We start from the raw sequence: 21,913 nt of genomic DNA, 5'->3' as shown, positions 1-21,913 counted from the left end.
ATGTAAAGCCTGATTATAATTCAATTGTATGGAAATTATATCTGAACATCACTGTATATCATATTATTTATCTGTCAGTATAAGAAATCATTTTGTAGTGAAATGTATACTTTTAATTATTTAATAATTTGCTTATAATATTAGTATATATTATCTTAACAATCTCTAAAACTAACCGAATACGTTTATCAAGTACAAAAAGCTTTTAAGAGTTGCAGAAAATCTGACATTTCCATGTTCTCTTGCTTTTAAAATATACAGAGTGTTCAGTTTTTACTCATCTCAGTTCACTGAGTACGAGTACTAAAAGTTCTTCAAATATCAAACCCTTTTTTCTAACACTCTGTATATATATAAATATATATTATAAAAAGAGGTAGGTAACCAGAAATATTATTTAAAAGAAAAGCATATACATTTCCGTACGTATTTAAACTATATAATACAAAGATGAATTAATAATGAACAATCAAATACATTTATATATAAAAATTGTATAAAAGTGAAAAGATTGTTTATCATAATTCCAATCAATAATTTAGATATTTATATATATTCATTGAGAGTATGTTAAACGTAGCAACGATTTGTTAATTCCATTAAAATGTATCTTTTACTTATTTGATAAAAATCTGTTACATTTTTTAGTAAAAAAAAAAGAAAGAAAATTCGATAAATATGTAACTTAGGAAATGTATTTACAAAATGCATATAACATTAACTTTCAAATTCTAGCTTAAATATACTTTTCTCTCCAATTTGTATTTATAAATAAGGATATTTTAGAATATTGTATTTCTTGTCTCTTATAGGATTTCAATTTAATTTAGTACATGGATAATATACAAAAGATATATATATATAAAAATTGATTAACCATACTAAAACCCATAATGTTTATTTTATAACATATATTAATTTCATATATAATTTATTGAACGCGTGAATTGCAACGTTTGTTTAAACGATACACACACATTTAATACATTTGGTATAAAAAAAAAACTGTACAATGCAATAATTTTGCCAATGTAATTTTTGATTATAATAGTCTTTCTCTCAATCACACATTATTCTCATTCATAGGAGCATTCAAATATACTTACAACTTTCTCTAATTTCTACATGTTTTAGAGAGTAACTATTATATATATATATATATATATATTTATTTCTGCCAACCGTTTTAATATGTTTTTTTCCATGGAATTAACTTCTAACGAGTGTGGAAGTATTTTCTTGTGCATTTGACATTCAGTAAAATGCATACAAGAGCATAAGGAACGTGCAGAATCCAATGATGATTCCAAGAATTAATGAATCTCGTCTTTTCCTTAAATTTATTCTTTGTAATAGGCTACTCACTGCTGGGAATCGATTAGAAATGTCATTAAATCTAGTCTGTATACGTTTGAATGCTTGTCTTTGAGTAATTAAATGTTCTCGTGTTTCCATTGCTATACTTATTTGATCATTGATCAAGCGGTCAGAGCTAAAAATTGAAACGATTTAGTAAAACAAGAAAAAAAGAACTTTTGCACAGTGATACAAGAATATATAAATATATTAGTATAATAAATTCATAATTATCTAGTATGTGTGTATGTAGATTTGCTTGAGTTTGTATTTACTTACTTATGAATATGTTGATTTTCTTTCAAATACATTTCTCTACGGTTTAATCCAGATGTGGTTTTATAATTGCTAAAAAAAAGAAGATACACATTTATAGAAGAAAAAAAATTATTTTTGATGCAACACATACTCTATTTCCTTCCGCACACTACCCAAGAGATCTTCACGATCTTTTCTAATAGCAAAATTGTTCCTAATTTTACTAAATTCCAATTTATAATCTTTTAATATTTCTTTATGACGTTGCATGGTGTGTAACATAGCTGCTCCATTGGGTTGCAATTCGCTCATTTTCTCATTAACGGTAAATAACTATAAAATCAAATATTTACAATAATATACAACTGTGTATAAACTATAAAACAATGACAAATTGCTTACTTTAGATAATAATGTTTCTATCTCCAAGGCCATGTTTTCAAACACATGTTCTTCGTCTAAAAGTGGAACCTCGTCTGGAGTAACATTTTTAGAACGTGTGTTTACACCTAATTTGCTAAACGCTACAAGCTTTGCATCGATTTCATTTTCCAAGTGTCTCGCTTGCTTTCTTAAGTCTATAAATAAATTTCCTTTTGTTATAACAATTTGGAGCCGGAAGATAAAAAATAATGCAAAATTTAACATATATCATGATGTAAGGTACATAAATATATTACTAACAAAATACTTAGGACAATAAAGACTGTAATTTGTCATGAAAGTTCATGAGTCACCTTATATATTTATTATATTATTAATTATATATATATATGTAATGCGTATATATGTATAATATACAAATGTGTATACTTAATCTAATAAGAATACCTTCCCAATCAATTGCATCTAAAGTGCTAGCCATTTGTTTTTCGAATTACAATCACAATTTTTAACAGCACATGCCACATTAACTACGCATATTTATTTGTTGATTATTTTCACAAACGATGTTATAATTGTATTAGGTGGCTAAGATATATTTATATCACGAAAGAAACAACATTTATTGCTAATTTATTGTAATAATTTCATTTGATGTTTTCACGATATGCGCGGTTATGAAAAATCATCGTATTTTAAGTATTGTACAGCGCAGCATAGTATCAATGGACGGAAGTAATTTCTGTCAAAAAAATCACAGTCGGTATTATCGTAAATCACATTACCATTAGATGACCCATGTACACCGGAAATAGGGAAATATATCCAACTTCCGATGGTTTGTAAAAAAAAGTAACGTCCTTTAAAAATAATATACGAAAAAGTTTGAATTAGTTTAGAATTGTAGCCACGAAGTCTTAGCTATACGAGTACAGTATTATATTTCGATAAAATGGCGGACACAGTTTGAAGTAAAGTATTGTATTAAAATATTTTAAATTACCGCTTTTATGTGTTACGTCTAGTTTCTTGTACCATTAAATTAGCAAATAAAAAACCTAATTTAATGCTATGTACGTACATCGAGTTATATATATAGTCACATATAAATGGTATATGTATATGTATCTTCAGTTTGTAGGAAGCGGATTGTAAACGTCCATTCTATGATTGTTGTGCGGCTGTGGACAAAATTTTTTCTATGAGAAAATCAAATCAAGAGACTGTAGATTGTTTTAAAAAATTCGACGATAAAATGGTTAAAGTAAGAGGTATGTTTTCAAAATGATCATTAATAATTTCACTTAAGATTTTATTCAATAATACCAGGTTATGTTTTCATAGATTTGATTTGTACTATCACCATTTTGAATTTCATCTTAGATACTAACGCTCGTACTTTTCTCTAATCTCTATATGAATAATTTATTAAGCGTTAGAAAATCATTTATAATTGTGTTATGTTTAATTATTTTTAAATCATAATAATTAGAGAGGTATACAAATTTCATATAATTTAGATAAAATATATTTTTATTTGTATAAATAATGAGGAAATTATTATTATTATGAATTATTATTATTATTATGATTTATATTTTTAATTCCTTATGTGTCATTTTAAATAAACAAATGATAGTATATATTGTATTTTTAAATCATTCTATTATAATTAAACATTTTAATTATTATTATTATTAATAATGTTTTGTTATAATATGATTATATTATAGAATAATATATTGTATATTAAATTATTTTCTAATTTTTTATACAGAAACACCTGAAGAAGTGCCAATCCATGGGGCTTCAACGCCGCATAGAATAAATATGTTAAATAATCTTGTAGAAGAAACCGATAATACAGGTATCATCAGTGGAAAGAATAAAGAATTCGTTGCCAAATGTAGGCCACCACAACACCTTGCGCGCAAACCTGCTAGAAGAAAATTGATTCTCAATCAAAATAATGTGCAACGTTCAATGCATTCGTCTGTTATTAAAAGTACAAATCATACGCTTACAGAATATTTTCCAGTACGTCGTAGTGTGAGAAAATCTAAAAAAGCTGTATTAGAAGAAAAACAAAGAGACATAGAAACTAAAGTTTTGCAACAGGTTGAAGAAGGTTTAGAAGTAAGCATAAAAATAAAGTTCACTAAAAAATAACAGCTTATATATATACTCTTATTTAATTTTGTATTAATTATAAATATTAATGTTTAGGTTAGACATTTTCCTGGTAAGGGACGTGGGATTGTAACAACACGTTCTTTTGCAAAAGGAGAATTTGTAGTAGAATACATTGGTGAATTAATTGATCAAGTTACAGCGAAGAAACGTGAAAAGATTTATGCTCAAGATCAAAATGCAGGATGTTATATGTATTATTTCCAACATCGTAATCATCAGTATTGGTATGTATATTTGATACCAAAAATAATAATTATTTAAATGAATGTAATATCATTCTATGTGGTCATCTTACTAGAGAAAGTAAATGGTATCACAATTTCAACTCTAATAAATTTTCGATCAAATTTTTGCTGATTAATTGATCATAAAAATACTAAAATATTTGTAGTGTTGACGCTACTGCAGAATCGGATAAATTGGGTAGACTGGTAAATCATTCTAGAAATGGAAATTTAATTGCAAGGATTGTTGAAGTAGAATCGACACCACATTTAGTACTTACAGCGAAAGAAGATATATCAATTGGTGTAGAGGTTTCATATGATTACGGCGATAGAAGTCGGGAAGCTATTCGTTATCATCCATGGTTAGCTTTATAGCACTTTAAAATAACATTTTATATTGTAACAACATATTGATAGTAATCTATGCTGTTACTTCCAAAAAAATAACTTATTATCCCTAGTAGTATATATTTTCAATGCCTGACTATGTGCTGCATTTTTGCAGGATATTAGTGTTCCAAGTATGCTTCTGTATTAGGTCGTGCATTGATTTAGAAAAAGAGATGCATTATTACAAAATATTTTATTTTTACTATTAATTGCATCATTGAAATACAATTCTAATGTCTTTTTCTAGAACTGAATTAACAAGTTATGTTATATTAATGAATTTAGAAATTACCCAATTGAAGCATCTTATGACAATTATAAAATTAGTTGTACTATAATATAATCTTTGAAAGAAATAGTTGATAAACATGTCTTTCACTTAATATAAATGATAATGCCTGATTTTCGAAAGTATTTATATATTGAAGTAAGTTTAGTTATTTGATTTCGTGAATTGATGATTTAAAACTACTTAGTTATATATATATATAAATTTAATACAATTACGATTAGTTTAGTTTTGATTATATAATTATTATTGCACAAAGACATACCAAATTAAAAAAAATGATTCTAAATAGTATATTATTTTTATAACTCTCTAGAATTATTTATTGTGATTGTATGAATTTGATATTAGAAATATCCCTGTGTTGATTTTCACGAAGTATTATATTTCATCTAATTTCATTCATCGCAATATTTAAAAAGAAAGAAAAAAAAAGAAAATATTTATTGCAATTTTTCGTTATGTTCGAAAATAATATATTGTTTTAGAATGATAGGATCTAGTGACTGATTAAAATATTTTATGTAAAAAGCCAATTCATACTCACCTAGTTAATTTAAAAATATATTAATTTAGGATTTTGTTAATGTTCAAATTATATATATTAAACGTACAACTATTCTGTAAAAAATCAAATGCTAAATTTTGTAAACTTCTAATGCAGATATATAATATTAAGCAAAATCTGTTTTACGCATTTTTTTAAATTTTAAAAATATTAATTTTGCTTTGTACGTATTACAGTCAACCAAAACAATGATATGTAAATGTTATATTTGATATCTAAAATTTGACATTCATTTAAAACAAGATCTGCCTATAATTCTGATTAATTTAAAATTAATAATAAAAGAGAATATATTGTATAAGAATATGCAATGTATGTTTAATATAAATTAAGTTTGAAACAAGTGATATATAGGAACATGGTATTTCTTCAAAAATATAGAATAAATATGAATCATTGTACGTATTTTTTAAGTGTGCGTGTGTTATTTTGTTATTATAATATTTCAAAATTTTTTCTATTAACCATGTTCCATACTGCCTTTTTCACATTGTGTATTAAATAATATAATAATAAAATATTCCTGAATATATATATGCATAAATATATAATATTATGTAATCGTTTTACATTTGATATAAAAATCTAGTATTTTCGAAATAAGTGTAGTGTAGTTAAAATGTATTTCAACCAATAGCGTTTGAGATATGTATGACATGAGCGACGAGTACGAGAAAAAAATGAACTAAAAAGTTGTTAGGAGAACCCTACCCCTTTCTTTCGATTAAATGTATCGATGCCAAATTTTAGCCAATAGGATTGCATTGAAATTTCGTATAGTTGATTCCTCATTGGCTAGGTAACAAAAATAAAATATTACTAAGTAATATCCAAATTTCTGATCATTCATAAAATATTACAAATAGAATATAGAAATACGTTAGTGTAACGATTAAGGTATTTTAATAATACTCTGTCGGTATATAAGAAATTAATTCCATTTGGAAAGTCCCTATTGTCGCTTATTAAAGTAGTTTACCCTCTTCACCCCACCTTTAACTAAATGCTTGTAGCAGAATAACATCGTCAGTGGTCGGCCATTATTGTGAAATATAAAGTTGTTCCATATTTGTGTTAAAACAGAAGTATATTAAAATAATTATCATTAGTAGTTTAAGTTTAATTATAAAAATGCATACAATACCAGAATTGGGTACCGGTGTACCTGCCTTTCTTGCTAAACTTTGGAAACTTGTTGAAGATCCTGAGACCGACAACCTCATTTGTTGGTCACCTGTAAGTCGCCGATTTATTTATTACTTACAAATATTCATTTTTGTAAGGTTTAATAAACCGTTTTAAGTCATTTTAAATGTAATTAACATTTTCAAATAATTTTTTAAATCATTATTTGTTTTATTACTTTTTTATCTCTTTCTGTAAATAGTTTAATCAACGAAAACGTAATTTCAACGTTGATTTACGTCGTGTGTATGTATAATGTATATATATACATATTTATATATATATATATATATATATAGCTATAGCTATCATTAAGTAATGTTGAATTATTTCTTTCTTTTTTTCTTGTTTTTTTTAGAATGGACGAAGCTTTTACATACGCAATCAGGCACAATTTGCCAGAGAATTATTACCACATTATTATAAACATAATAACATGGCTAGCTTTGTGCGACAACTTAATATGTGTATGTATAAAAATGTATATTTTTATATAGATGTAATATGTTTAAAAATTTCATATCAGGCTTATAAATGAACGTTATGCAATTTATTATATTTTAGATGGTTTCCACAAAAAAGTTTCCGTAGAATTAGGCGGCTTAAAATGTGACAGGGATGAAATGGAATTTGCGCACCAATATTTTTACAAAGGTCATCCATATCTCGTTGAACATATTAAAAGAAAAGTAAGTGCACTTTATTGGCCTTTATTTATTTATTTAATACTGTCTAATTTTTTGTAAGATATTCTACAAAAACAATGAAAATTGTTTCTAGATTGAATACAAAGTTAAAAACATGGTATATAATAACTCTCTATTTGATTTATAATATATTTTTGCTAGATCGCATCAAATAAAGGCCAAGATCCAGCTCTTACCCCTATTAAGCCAGAACTAATGAACAAAATGTTAACAGAAGTAAGAAGTATGAGGGGTCGCCAAGAACATTTAGATTCACGACTAGGTTCCATGAAAAGAGAGAATGAAGCATTGTGGAGAGAAATTGCGATGCTCAGGCAAAAACATTTAAAACAGCAACAAATCGTTAATAAATTAATTCATTTCCTTGTCACATTAGTGCAACCGTCAAGAAGTGCAGGACTTTCTGTTAAAAGGCGGTACCCATTAATGATAGATGATTCTAATCATCAGTGTAAAGGAAATAAAATTTCCAAGGTTTGCATTTTGTTTAATCATTTTCCTTTCATTTGAATTAACATATACATTTATTATATATTAACGATTATTTATATGTTTAGGCACAGACATCTCCAACGGGGCCTGTTATTCACGAACTTGATTCTTCCGAACCAGATTTAGACTCTGGATATATAGTCGCTGAGTATGTATTCATTTATTATTATTTTAAGTAGTATAATACAAAAAATGTATTTCATCAAATTAGAATAGTTTGAAATGCAAATAAAATGAAATAAAATTTTTTAAATGTATAGTATATTAGATAATCAGCCTCATCCGGCAATAGAAAGCCCCGAACATCCCAATAATGATTCATCATTTATTGATGATGATGGTATGGAAACCATACAATTGGTGGATAATGCGGTTCATTTTCAAAATGACGATATTAGTTTGGAGATGGACACAAAGAAGAAACGACCCTGTAAGGGTAAGAAAAAGTATGTATACTAATAATTTTCTTAAAAAATTATATTATCATTAATCATAATCAATATTTATCGATCTATTAGTATATTTCATAGGATACCATATAAATAATACTAAAGAACATTATTCATTTCATATTTAATCAATGCATTGGCTTCAATTACATTTTCCTTGTCAATTTTAATATTTATTTTCATTCTAATCATATGACTTATTATTAGTATTTGATGATGAAAGATTTATTATGAAACACTATATATATATATATATATATATATATATATATATATATATTTAAATACAATTGATATAGTGTAATTTTATGTCAAATGATATTTAGCCTTAAGTAATTCTCATCATTGATATATTACTTTGAACATATATGTATACATATAATCTTTTATTAAATTATTATTTTTATACATTAGTGCATGATTACTGTCCAAGCCAATGGTATTTCTTATGTAAAATTTATAGCACGTTTCATAATTATTGCATTAGTACTTATATAATTATCTAATTTAAATATTATTAGGAGGAAAAACAAGATGCCTGTCAAAATTTTGATCCCACCGACGGAGAATGGACAAGAGTCAAGGTTAACATTTTCACTTGACATAATTTGGTGTTGGTTTTTCAAGTTATTTCTTTTTTCTATTTTTTTAATTTTTTAATTTTTTATTTTTTATTTTCAAGTAAAAATTTTAGTTGGTTCATAAATATGATTTCCACAAATATTCTTTTTGCATGATTGTGGGAATATTGTAATGAAGAGATTACAATTTTTGTTCTTCGAATAAAAAAAAGAAGACAAAATTTATATAAAAAAAAAGTAAAATTTAACAAGAATATAAGTATTAAGTAAATGTACGTCAATTTGTTGCTTCAATATGTTACAATTGAATTTTGGGGCAGTAACATGTGATCAACAAATATGATATTGTAGGTATAATTTGCATGAACAATAATTAGTTATCACAAATTAATTATATGTGGCTGTTACTGGACATACATGCATATTCACACTTTTACATGATATCATATTTTACCAGATTTATGATTATATGTATATGACAATGTAATAGTTATATTATATTTCTATTACTATTAATTTAAATAGATCCTATATATATATGTATGTATAGGCAAGGCAAATTGATGTGAACAAAGTTGTTGTTTGATGTTATATACTATGCTATGTATCTTCAGTCAGGAAATGAATTCCGTCTTTAGGTTTAACATAATACTGTTTCATTATATTGTCAGTTGAGTTAGAGACATTACATTTAAGATTTATCTTGCATGATACTAGTAATAAATCATCGAACATACCTTTCCTTACATTTCTGCTAAAATGTCAAAAATTAGACAACAGATACTAAAGAAAGAGTGTAAGGTATATCGATCATATGAAACTAAATCAAGATAATAAAGATTCGCATTAGGTTGTCTCAATTTTTAGGGAAGAAATACATTATCTCGAAATACCTACCGTGGAGGACTCTCCTGTGACGGTTGCCTTATTGGAGAACAATACAATAGCTTCTAAACCAGTCCCATTGGCGACCGTTCGTAGCTCCAAGTTAGCAGCTATGGCTGCTAACATGAGTAAATCCAACGAAGTTGAAACCAACGTTGATCTTGAAACGACTGAAATAGACGATGATATTCAAGGCACTGACCCTTCTTTGGAGAAACTTAAAGACATATTAATTGTTCCTGAAGTAATCAATAATAATGATTTGGAGATTGATGATAACAAGGAAGAGAATATCGATAACAATTCTGATAATGAATCTATAAGGCTTCAAAATGATTTAATAAATATGAATAAGGAACAAAATATACTAGACGAAGATAATCAGATTGTTGCAGATAAAAGTGAAGCATCTAATTTGTTGGAGCAACAAAAACATACTTGCAATAAACCAGACAGAAGTGACCCGGTAGACTTATCCTTAAGTTGCGTCAATCCTTCAGGCATATCAGGCGCTAATTACAGGTTAGGATCAATGTAAGTTCAACACAGACCATGGATAATAAGATCAAATTCAGGGTACTCCATTTGATCATATAATGGAGATTTTTATTCAGAAAATTGAGGTGGGAGAAACGAATTTTTATACTTTATAATGATTGCATTAATCAAGTACAAGGAATTGTAGCACAAAGTTTGCTTATATATAAATAGTACTTAACATAACTAGTAATAGTAAATAAATAGTAATTAAAATCAATAAATATATATAGTTTTGACATATATATGCGTATATATTACATGCACGCACATGTATGTATATATACATCAACGACTAAAGTCAGTTGTTTCATTTTTATATTACTACTTTTATTTGTATGTCTCAGCAAAATTAGATTTTAGTAAAGTATTATTTGAAAAATCTTTATACAAGTTTATTGCAGTCTATTCGTATAAAAATTATTATGTTGTCGTTCTATATTTTCCTATATGTTAAATATGATAAAATTTTAAATGTAATTTTTCGACTCATAAGTAATAGTAAAAGTATCTAATAACAACAGTATGTACATCATTAACATAAGATATTTTAGAAAACAGAACTAATACTTAAGTCATATGTATTAAAGTATTAGAAATATTGTTTAGCACAAGTAGTATATAATCTGTTATAACGTTACGTCCTAACTTTTTGTTTCTAGTTTTTTCATTTTTTTTTCATTTTTAAAAAATAATTTTTTTTCTGAGACTTATTACACAAAAAACATTATATGAGTTACATATAAATGTGAGATAAATGTTGACATATTGATATATGCTAAGCTTAGTATATACCAATTTATAATCTTATAAAATTTTGTAATTTATTAATTTCTATATTGATGAGCTAATAATATTGATTAAATACATTTACTTGTGCTCTTGCATCTCTTCATATAAAGAATTATAATTATCAGATAACATTTAATAATTTAAGATCATTTATACAAAGATGGATACTTTTTTGTGGATGATGACATTTTAATGTTTATTGATTCACTTTTAAAACTGTCTATAGGGAAGAAATGGATAATCATCTTGAGACAATGCAATCGGAATTGGAAAACCTTCGAGATATCCTACGTGGTGAAGGATATAGTATCGATGCGAATACACTTCTTGGGGTAAATACATTTTTGGGGGTAAATATACTTCTTTGAGTACATAGATACTTGGGGTAAACACATTTTATGGGATAACTACACTTTTACAAATCAAATAAACAACATGTTATTTATAGTCGATAGAATCCATAATTAATTTATAATTCATTGAATTTCTAGTTATTCGGTACTGATGATTCTTCAATGCCTTTTGGTATATCCGTTAATTCAGATTTAGATATGAACGACGACAGAGAAGATGATAAATCTACAGGTACGATTAATTGCATTTTTCGTTGTAATTCTATATTTTTATTACTTTTCTAATATTAGCTGAATTTCTATAAATATTCTAGACTATATGCATGCATATCATTTTTAATAATAAATAATATAGAGTTACGTTAATATTATATTGCTTATGAATTATAGTTGCTGATTCTTTAAGTGGAAATGGTGGGGGAGAATTAATGGCATATAATCCTGCGCCTAATTTATTAGATTTTGATGATGATATTTTTTTAAATGCTACCGCAGCGTCTCCAGTTAATAATTCAGTAAATGATGTGTCTTCAAGTAATCTATATGCTTCAGATCCCCTTGATCTAGAAGATAGTAAAGCCTCACTTCTTGAATCTTACGTAGGAAGCAATGAAAATGATTCATAAAATCTCCTTAAGGTAAGTTACTCCTTATTGTTACTCTTATTTATGTTTAGTATATAAAATATTAATTTGTTTGTTTTTTTATTTTTACTTTTGATTAGTAAATTTGAATACTTGAACGTTATTGTTACAACACTAAAAGTATATTTGTATTCTGTATAAAATTATTCCTATTTAATAAAAATTATGATTTTAAATGTATATACATATAATTATTATTATACAATTAATTCTTATAAAAAAAAAAGAATTGATCCTTGTTTTATTGCATTCTTTCTTTTATCCTACACTTTAATTAATTTTTTAATAAAACGATATCTGTAAATTACTGTATATTTTATAAGTGCAATTGGAAATATTTTATTAATTTCATTTAGTATGTTTAATCTTTTATTTTTATACAAATAAGTATTAAATCATTGAAAAAGATTTACTGCAATAACATCACAATAACAAATTATTCTACAAATGTCCCTCTTAATATTATTATATTCAAATAGATATATTAATTTTTCTTAAAACATTGATGTAGATGTAAAGTGTACCTCCATTTTATAATGAATTATTAATGAACATTTGCTTTTGTTTACTAATAACGATCATGTCTATAAAAAAATTGCTAGAAAAAAGTAATTAACTTGTTCTTTAATCTTGTAATGTACTATGTATTATTGGATAAAGATATTCTTTCTTTATTTTAGTTTTGGAGGAAAGGCTACTGGATTCTTAATTACCTTACTGGTAATATCTCATCATTTTAATTTTTTTTTAAATAAAATTTAATCAAGAAAAAAAATCCTAGAAACAGTATCGGACATTTATTGTTGGATGTAAAACATAAGTAGTATTATAGAGATTTCTTTTTCTCTCTCTCTCTCTCTCTCCCTTTTTCTTTACTTACAATAGAAAGTATAGCGTTATAAATCAAATAACATTGGTTTCAGCTATATATATTAATAATAATACTAAAAGTTATGAAAAATGAAGAGAAACAATTAATTTTGTTGTATTATTTTACCAATTTTCATTAGTAAAGAAAACTATATACAATGAATCGCAGATATAAGTTATTTTCTTTATATGTTCATTTTTGTACATAAATATAGAAATATAACGTCAATAACAAAGTGTGAAGCCTGTTTTACGCAATGTAGTTAGGTTCATTAAAGTGCAAACTTTCTTTTATATAATTCATTTAAGGAGATAATATACTGTTAGAATGAGAAATTTAAATGACGTGACATATGTAAGAACATGTTAAAAGAAAAAGATATGTTATGTCATTATATTATATTTTTTGCATAACTGTTGATTAGATTATTGTATTAATATTAAATCAAAAATATATACAGTTATAGTGTGTTTGTGTCTAAGAGAGAGAGCTAAGATTTCAGCGTTCGACTTTCATATTTGATATTTGCTCGCTGTCGTCACACAAGCTTTCAATTTATCATAGATATAATATACGTGATCTGTTTTAAAGAAAAGCACACTAATTGTAAATTCGTACATATCTTTATATATCGTTAAATTACGAAGAGTTAGTTTTTTCTTAATTAATTTATTTAATAGAAAATAAAAACAAACAGAAATCATTTTACACGATGGTCGATAATTAAAACAAACGTTCCCAATTTCTTCGTGTGATTTAATCTTAAAACACTGAAATCTTATGCTTAGTAATTATTTATTATTAATATTATTATTATTATTATTATTACATAGTGATTTTTGAATTTATTTTGAACAAACGATTGTAATTATTACTTTGTGAGATATGTAACATATTAATCACATGTTTATTCTAATTTGCAGGTGATTATTTTTTTACGCTTGTTCACGGACAAAGCTTGTTTTGCTGTTAATACATCAAAGTATATCGATGTGTGTACAATATATAGCTAACGGTCAATGATACTTCTTATTTCTTTTTTCTTATTCTTAGTCTCGTTTTTTAAACATTATATACATATATAGAATTAACAAGTTTTTCTTTCATGTTACTATAGTTTTTTTGTTTTAATTATACAAATACGTAATTCTATTTTTTTTGTCATAATACAAACTATGATACGTTGCTCTACTTATTAACATCTTACAATTTTAGTTTATTTTAATTCTGAGTTTAAATAGACATTTAAATAACTAAAGATAATGGTATTTAAAAATAGTTGGCTTATGAGGAATTAGTCGAATATCTTCTAAAAAAATACAAATATAATAGGAGACTGTTTTATAAGCTGTGTATAATAACACTTATTTCTACTTAATAATAATAACAATGTAATTTTTTAATCAGAATACGGAATATGTCAATGCGATATAAAGAATTATTTCCATTTATTTCCTTTTTTGTGTGCTCCCGTAAAATATTCCAAGAAAAAAACAAGTACTATCGTACCCCTGAATTAAATAATTATAAAGAGTTCTATATAATTAAACAATTTGTTATATATATATTCATAAATTCTTTTATAAAGTATTAGATAATTAATATACTTGATTATAGACAATAATAAAATTTTATATACACTTATTTTATTGATTAAAGAAGTTAAAAATAATTAAAATTGGTTATTAAAATTTGTTAGGAAAATTTTTAAATTATTTAGAAGCTTCTTTTAAATTATTTTAGAAAATAATCGTCTCTTTCCTCTTGATTGGTCCATCTCATATATAAATAATAATTTATTTATTTTGTATAAAACGCGTACTAAATTGATTCGTTAATTTGATAATTAGTACCTCCTACAAAGTTAGTCAACAAATAAATAATATCTATAACGATATACAAAAATGTAGTATAGTTCGTACTATACTTACAATTCTATAGTCTAAATAATCCAATAATGTAACAGCTATCGATTTTCTATAAAACGTGTGTATTTTAAAAATACTTTATTAAATATTATTCATTAATATTAAAATAAAATACACGAAGATTTTGTTTATGAATTTTTTGTTGTTAAAAATATTCAAATCATATTAAAAATAGAAATTTAATGTCCATAATATATATGCACATAACAGAGAAAGCTTTATATATAATTTTTATTTTGAAATAATATTTGTACTACGTTTGTCATAAGTTTCTAGATAATTAACGTGTAATTAATAACTACGGATAAAGAGATTTTGACTAGCAATTATGTGTTAATTCTGTCTGTTACATAAATAAAATTTAGATTATTGTTTATATATTTAATTTATAAATAAATCTCTCATATATATATATTGAATTACGTCCGAATGCAAAAAGAAATAGTATTTGTAAGAAAATAAATATTTTTTAGATAATCTATTAGAAAATGATATAATATAATATGTATTTATATCCAAATAAAATCTAATAGAATAAAGAACAATGTGTATACGAGATTAAACATTTTTCTTTAAATAATGGTAATACAAATCATTATTATCCATTGATTAAAATCTATTATCTATTATATTTATTTTACAAAATGAAACACATTTCTAAGTAGCTAAGAGTATAAAAAAAATGATTTATATTAATTATAGTTTCATATTTAATATTTTTTATATTTAAAACAAAAACGCTTACATTTTTAATTTAACTTGAACATTTGAATTAAAATGTTAATTTGTTTTAATTATAAAAAATCTTCGGTGGATGTTACCGTTGCTTCCATAAGCAAACCGAAATCTAATTCGGCAAGACTAGCTAAAATAATATTAGTGAAAAGAAGCAACATTAGTTTACGCATTACATTTAAATATATATATATATATATATATTGTTTATATATTTGTTGTATATATATATTATATTTTATCTTATATATATACCTTTTGCAGTTAGTAGGTCAAGAAACGTATCTAAAGGTGATAAACGATCCGCTGAAGGAAATGCTGCTAAACCTAGAAACAAGTTTTCTTTTATTAGATTTAAGTTGTTATTGTTTTTTGTTATTTCTATTATTTTAAATACTTACCATTATGATTATTACGATGTTGGAAAGATCTTCCACGATTTTGAGCTATCTCACCAGATAAAATATTAGCTGCATGTTCGCGAGCTCTTAGCATAAAGCTGACTGGATGTAACCATTGATTTAAAAGTCTTTTTGCTCGAGATCGCGGTAGCAAAGATAGTAAAGCCAATTTTTTAACAGTATTTTCTTTTGTATCACTTATGTCTAACACAATAGATTCTTATTTATAATAAATATACCTATATAAAATATATGAATGCAGTGATATATACCTGCCATAATAATTTTGGTAACGTCTACTTGAAGTTCAAATACTGCTCTCTGAACATATTGTAAAAACATAGAATAATTTAATGTTTTATATCCAAGATATGTAAAAAAGGAAGTGAATCCTTGGGGAGCAGGATACGCTATATTTTCTAACGCATATCTATAACGCTCCAAAAGCATAAATAATAACCATCGTTTTCCATTATCTAATTGATCACTGAAATGAAATATAAGTATTATAATGTTTCTAAATCATGTATTGTTGTAACATACAAACAATTGAAGGCATATTCTTACATAAGCATAAAACCGCGTTCTTGTTCGATTCGTAAATCAACGTTAGCAGCCCGACAAAGCATGTGACACAAAATACGTGATGTTTCTAATTGTGCAGCTACATATCTTGTGGCCATTGCATGAACTTGTAAAGCTGTGCATGAACCCTGAATATGAGACGTAGATGACTGTGTACCATTCTTCAAAAGATACATTGAAAGCTCGCGTAAATTTACAGAAACGATATGTTCTTGTTTGGAAGCAGTGCAACTTTCACTTTCTGTAAATGGTAAACTGGAATCCAATAACTTGTTGCTACGATTACCTAATAAATCTCCAAGAGCAACTGTAGCCATAACAAATCTGTATATTTAATAATTAGATGATATATTAGCCAGATATAATATAAAAAAAGAAGATAATGTTACGTTAGATGATATTACCCTCCACTTGGAGACATAGGAGTACTGCATCTGGATAATGCCTCTGGTTGATAACACGCCAACGAGACTAACAATTTCTCCGCAATTTTACTCGGCTGAAATCTTGGCTTATCTTTAATATTTTTATTTAATTGTTCCCAAAGTCTAGTCCACAAGTCACTCTGATAAGGAACTAATCTTTGTTGCGGTGAAAGTAACATAACAGATGTATTCCATAATTTTTCATGGCTTAACGTTATATTTAAATCATTGACTTTTATTTCAAAACTCATGTACTCTTCCATAGTGGTAACAGGTAATAACGTTAACAAAGGCATAGCATCTGCAAGTAAATTCTTTTGTACGAGAACATATGATCCGCCAATGAGAATTTCTTGCATGTATCGTACGATCTCCAAGAGTCGTGGTTTTTCTGCCACGATAGATACTAATTCAGCAATAATTTCCATATCATTTTTATGACAAATGAAATAATGTAAAATTCCCAAGCGTACTTCGACAGAAGTTTCCTTACGAAAAATGTCCATAAGAAAATCACTAGAAATAAATAATTCTACAAGATCCAAGGTAGGTAAATCGATGGTTAAAATTTTGGAACCCGAATTAGAAAATATACTACTTCCATCTAAGTAGCCAATTTTATTTTCTGTAATATTATGATAAAGACCAGAAGATTCTTGCTTCTTATAATTTCCTTCTTCCGTATTTTGTAAGTCAAGTAATGGTACCAAATAAGAAGCATGCGATACGACAGGTGTCGAAGAACCACATAATATATGACAACACGGATCGTGATTGAGTCCTATTTCAAGAAGATGTATAAGTAAACCTTGTACGAATACAATCATATAATGATTTTGATATATTGCAAAAGTTGGCCTTATGAGTTTAGCTCGTGACCATGGTATGCCTGGTATAACGCAATGAATGACACAACTGTGATGAAGAAGTGTTACTGAATATGCAAAGTGTACAGTATTAGACTCATTTAAAGAACCAAGTACAGGTTGTGTTTTCATTGGTCTATATAAATAATGATGACAAACACAGACCATTCCTTTAGAATCTGATACCACAATAAGGTCTAAAGAGCAGTCATGAACTCTCAAAGGTATAACATCATCTTCGTAAGTCCCACAATTGGAAGTAGTTGATAATTGAGGTAAGTTTAAAGGGATATTTAACTGAAAATTAAAACATTGTAATAAATAGTTAGTTACAAAGAAATATTTATTGCATAATAAAATATTTACCACTGTTTCATGTGGAAGATCATCATGAAATTGTAGCCCACTAAGCGTTGGATTTGAACGAGTCGATTTTATATTATTTTCATCGTTATCTTCGCTCACTAAACTCGTCGGAATTCTTCTATGATGAATATGATATAAGACTTGATTTATCATATCCCATTGAGCCCAAACAAATTCTTTTACTAATTCCTCGTGTTTTAATTCTTGTATTTCCCATAAAGTTTCAGCTGATGTATCAAATACAACAGTATATATCATGACACCTAGATAAATAAAAAAAAATGATAATATTAATATATAAGAAAAGTAAAATAAATTCAAATTAATTTATTGGTAACTTTATATTACATACTTACATTCTTGATGAAGTAATAATAAAAATTTATCTGTTGTAGATTGTAGTTTCTCTCTATATAAGAATTGAATACGCACTTGTTTGGATCTTTCAATTTCTAAATCGTAGAGTTTTTCTGTGTCAAGTTTCATTACATATGCTTGATAAGTTTCTACACTTACAGTCGACTCTTTTACTTTAGAATTATTTTCTTCAATAGATTCTACAACTTTTTCAATAGTCGAATTTTGCTTAGTCACATAGCCAAGTAAAGAAGAGCTTTGATTTACTGTAGCTTGAACAATATTCAATATCATTTGAAAACGATGTAGGATCTAGAAAATATAATTCTTATTGTCTCTCGTAAATTATATACAATTTTAAATGCAATATTTACCTGTAATTTATTTTTAATCCGGTCGTAATGGCCTACAACAGTATATTGCGAGACTGTATCGTCTTCTAATAATTTTTCCTCCAGCCAACAAATAAGCAGAGATCCATCTTTTTCTTGACCTAAAAGTTTCCATTGTTCGGCTACAAATGAAAATATAGATTATGCATTAGCTAAGAGAAATATCAATGGAGAATTAATATATTAGTTACAATATTTATATATATATATATATAAAGTTATATTATATAGTATTTATTATAAATTACAATATAAGTAAGTAGTAAGTATATACACAGGGTCTTTGATCTAACTGTAGCACCCCTTAAATATATCGCTTATTTTTTATGATAGAAAAAATGTCAAGAGGAGAAAAATATTCTGTTCGAAGGCTCCAATACGGTGATGGGCCTTTTTTCAGTAAAGGTAATCTGAAAGTCAACATGTTGCACCTCGTTGGATTTGGTTTTTTATAGGCTGCAAAATTAGCGTGGTGAAAATATGTAATTCCATTTAAAAAAAATATGATTGCCTTGAAATCTCGAAAAAAACGATCTTGAGAAAAAATTTCGGCCCATCAACCGTATTGGAGCCTTCGAACAGAATATTTTTCTATTCTTGACATTTTTTCTATCATAAAAAATAAGCGATATATTTAAGGTGTTATAGTTAGGTGAAAGACCCTGTATATAAAGAATAAAGAATAAAGATTGCAACTTTATATTCATAAAGTTGTAGGATTTTCAGACGTTTCAATATTTACAGAAGTAAATAAGAACTATTGAGTATTACCAAATATTTACGATATAAATAGAAGCATAAGTTATTGTACAATTTTATTATGATATAGTTAATTGCATAAAACATTGACATTTAAAAAAATAAAAGCCATTCAAAATGAGTTTTTTAACTCGAGGGCTCCACTTCAAAACCATTTTTATTTAAATACAAATAATTTCCAGTTCCTAACATAATGATAAAAACAAATCATAACAATTTCATTTATTCTTCTCAAAAATTAGTAGTTAGAAACAAGTAGTTGGTAATATGAATACAAAAAACCTTTGAGTGCAAAATGTTAATCGTCAAAAGATATATACACACAAATAATATAATAGTTTAGTTCCATAAATGTCAATGTTAACGAAATAAGAGCAGTAAGTAGAAAAAGAAGTAGTAAGTTACGAGAAAATATAGAAGAACTAAAAAGGAACAAACAAAATACGAAAACTAAAAAATAAACAGAACAATCCTTACTTTTAACTAATCATGTAATTCCTATTATTTTACTTGCTTTTTTTTTACTGATAGAACAGTTATAATGCACTTTTATTAATACTTCCTTTTCAATCATACAATCCAACAATGTTTCCTTTTGTCTGTTTCCGATTGAAAATTTCCCTTTTAATGCGATAGTCCAATGAAAATACTAGACTTTGTTGGTACTTATGGTATGCTATTAAATTAAGAATAACAACAAAACATTCTACGTGAATAAGTAAAGAAAAAACTCAACTCATAGTATAAATTACCTTGAAATATATAACTTCTTTAAGAAACAATAAATATTTGATTACAGTAACAATAACGTCGAACATTATTGCACTATTATTTGTTCATTGTATATAACTTTTAATTGAGAAGAAAAAATTAAATATACCTGTTACTGTTTTATCTGGCAAAAGTAATCGTAGTTTGGCAGCAAGATTTCCTATCATATCTTTCTCGATAATTTTATTTGACTTCGATATAAATTTTATGTAATATATGATTACGAATTGACAACAATAAAATTATTTTGTTTATGTTTAAATAATGATATTACAAAATATGAGAATAAAAAATCGAACTCATTTGACAGCTGGATCCCATTGTTGAATTATAAAAACTTTATAGATGATAAAAGAGATAGGACGTGGAACGACGATGTTTTATCTCTTTTTAGTTAAATATGATTGGTCAATGCGTTTCCATGGTACAGGTCAATCCTTTACCTAGCTGCACCTTACTAGAGTAATCTATAAAGGTTGAACCAATGGAGGAAGATGCTTAGCAGATTGTAGTACAATCAGTACTCAAGAAAAGCTTATTTTGCTGCCATTTAATCGAATGTGAGAAGAGAATAGAATTTATTTTTTTTTTACTATATCACAAATATATATCGCAATCATTCTTAAAATCGATTTTAGAACAAAATTTAAATTTTAAATATTTAAGGTATCGAATATTTATGAAAATCGTTACGAATATGTCGTCGAAGTGCAACACCCAATCATCGATTGACCTAATTTTTCAAATAATTTCATTCTTTTTTATTTATTTTTTCTTTTTTATTATAGAAACCTTAAAAAAGTGGATCGAAAATGTAGAAAGACCACAGACAATAGATATTTTATCGCTTTTTTTTATTGAATGTTCCTAACTGTTATTTTAAGAAACAATGTGTGTCTCTCATACATGTTATAAACTGGTCTTCGTGTACATATTAAAATTGTTTGTTTTATTTTTTGTTCTTGGTATTATTTTTTACCTTCTTACGGCGATGCAACCAATGATATTACAGTATTTCCTTAATGTGCATGTATGTACTTATGTTTGCAAATATGTATGCGTTTGGGGATTAAGACTGATTATTCTTCCACAGTTATATTTCGTACCGATTGCCAAAGGCATTAATTATTCTTATTATTTACTTTGGTAAATTTTTCAAATAAATTT

The 21,913-nt window shown here is 26.1% G+C and overlaps 4 protein-coding genes across 12 annotated transcripts; 2 read left to right on the top strand and 2 right to left on the bottom strand.

Moving 5' to 3' along the window:
- Positions 1-895: 895 nt before the first annotated feature.
- On the bottom strand, positions 896-3,024 carry LOC106791653 (Golgi SNAP receptor complex member 1). Of its 2 annotated transcripts, none has more exons than XM_014757472.1 (5): positions 3,002-3,024; positions 2,017-2,192; positions 1,766-1,947; positions 1,636-1,704; positions 896-1,492 (listed from the first exon to the last, which is right to left on the bottom strand). In XM_014757472.1, the coding sequence occupies exons 2-5, from the start codon at positions 2,047-2,049 to the stop codon at positions 1,255-1,257; spliced, it is 522 nt and encodes a 173-aa protein (XP_014612958.1). In that variant the 5' UTR covers positions 2,050-2,192; positions 3,002-3,024; the 3' UTR covers positions 896-1,254. The 2 variants fall into 2 exon arrangements, with proteins under 2 accessions (XP_014612958.1, XP_014612957.1); XM_014757471.1 differs by lacking the exon at positions 3,002-3,024 and adding an exon at positions 2,446-2,717 and having other exon boundaries at positions 899-1,492.
- LOC106791652 (histone-lysine N-methyltransferase pr-set7) lies at positions 2,889-5,164 on the top strand. Of its 2 annotated transcripts, none has more exons than XM_014757469.1 (5): positions 2,889-2,969; positions 3,133-3,269; positions 3,776-4,134; positions 4,225-4,415; positions 4,583-5,164. In XM_014757469.1, exons 2-5 carry the CDS (start codon positions 3,200-3,202, stop codon positions 4,791-4,793), a joined length of 831 nt encoding a protein of 276 aa, XP_014612955.1. In that variant the 5' UTR covers positions 2,889-2,969; positions 3,133-3,199; the 3' UTR covers positions 4,794-5,164. The 2 variants fall into 2 exon arrangements, with proteins under 2 accessions (XP_014612955.1, XP_014612956.1); XM_014757470.1 differs by lacking the exon at positions 2,889-2,969 and adding an exon at positions 3,055-3,071 and having other exon boundaries at positions 3,140-3,269.
- A 1,351-nt stretch (positions 5,165-6,515) lies between these two features.
- On the top strand, positions 6,516-14,590 carry LOC106791651 (heat shock factor protein 1-like). 7 transcript variants are annotated; one of them, XM_014757464.1, is made up of 13 exons: positions 6,516-6,901; positions 7,209-7,317; positions 7,415-7,539; positions 7,699-8,031; positions 8,115-8,197; positions 8,310-8,495; positions 9,020-9,082; positions 9,947-10,486; positions 11,520-11,643; positions 11,785-11,878; positions 12,037-12,284; positions 12,971-13,010; positions 14,085-14,590. In XM_014757464.1, the coding sequence occupies exons 1-11, from the start codon at positions 6,797-6,799 to the stop codon at positions 12,270-12,272; spliced, it is 1,998 nt and encodes a 665-aa protein (XP_014612950.1). In that variant the 5' UTR covers positions 6,516-6,796; the 3' UTR covers positions 12,273-12,284; positions 12,971-13,010; positions 14,085-14,590. The 7 variants fall into 7 exon arrangements, with proteins under 7 accessions (XP_014612950.1, XP_014612951.1, XP_014612947.1 ...); XM_014757465.1 differs by having other exon boundaries at positions 9,947-10,498; positions 11,520-11,625; XM_014757461.1 differs by having other exon boundaries at positions 9,947-10,498.
- Positions 14,591-15,698: 1,108 nt separating this feature from the next.
- Positions 15,699-21,181, bottom strand: LOC106791649 (protein pigeon). Its single transcript, XM_014757456.1, has 10 exons — positions 20,856-21,181; positions 19,199-19,338; positions 18,824-19,136; positions 18,468-18,730; positions 17,215-18,398; positions 16,793-17,134; positions 16,498-16,712; positions 16,226-16,429; positions 16,080-16,151; positions 15,699-15,954 (listed from the first exon to the last, which is right to left on the bottom strand). Exons 1-10 carry the CDS (start codon positions 20,911-20,913, stop codon positions 15,884-15,886), a joined length of 2,862 nt encoding a protein of 953 aa, XP_014612942.1. The 5' UTR covers positions 20,914-21,181; the 3' UTR covers positions 15,699-15,883.
- Positions 21,182-21,913: the final 732 nt, after the last annotated feature.

The sequence above is a fragment of the Polistes canadensis genome, unplaced genomic scaffold, assembly GCF_001313835.1.
Source record: "Polistes canadensis isolate GaletaPanama2010 unplaced genomic scaffold, ASM131383v1 scaffold_328, whole genome shotgun sequence".
Taxonomy (NCBI): Eukaryota; Metazoa; Arthropoda; class Insecta; order Hymenoptera; family Vespidae; genus Polistes; species Polistes canadensis.
Note: the sequence above shows the minus strand (reverse complement) of the source record. Positions and strands in the feature narration are given on the sequence as shown.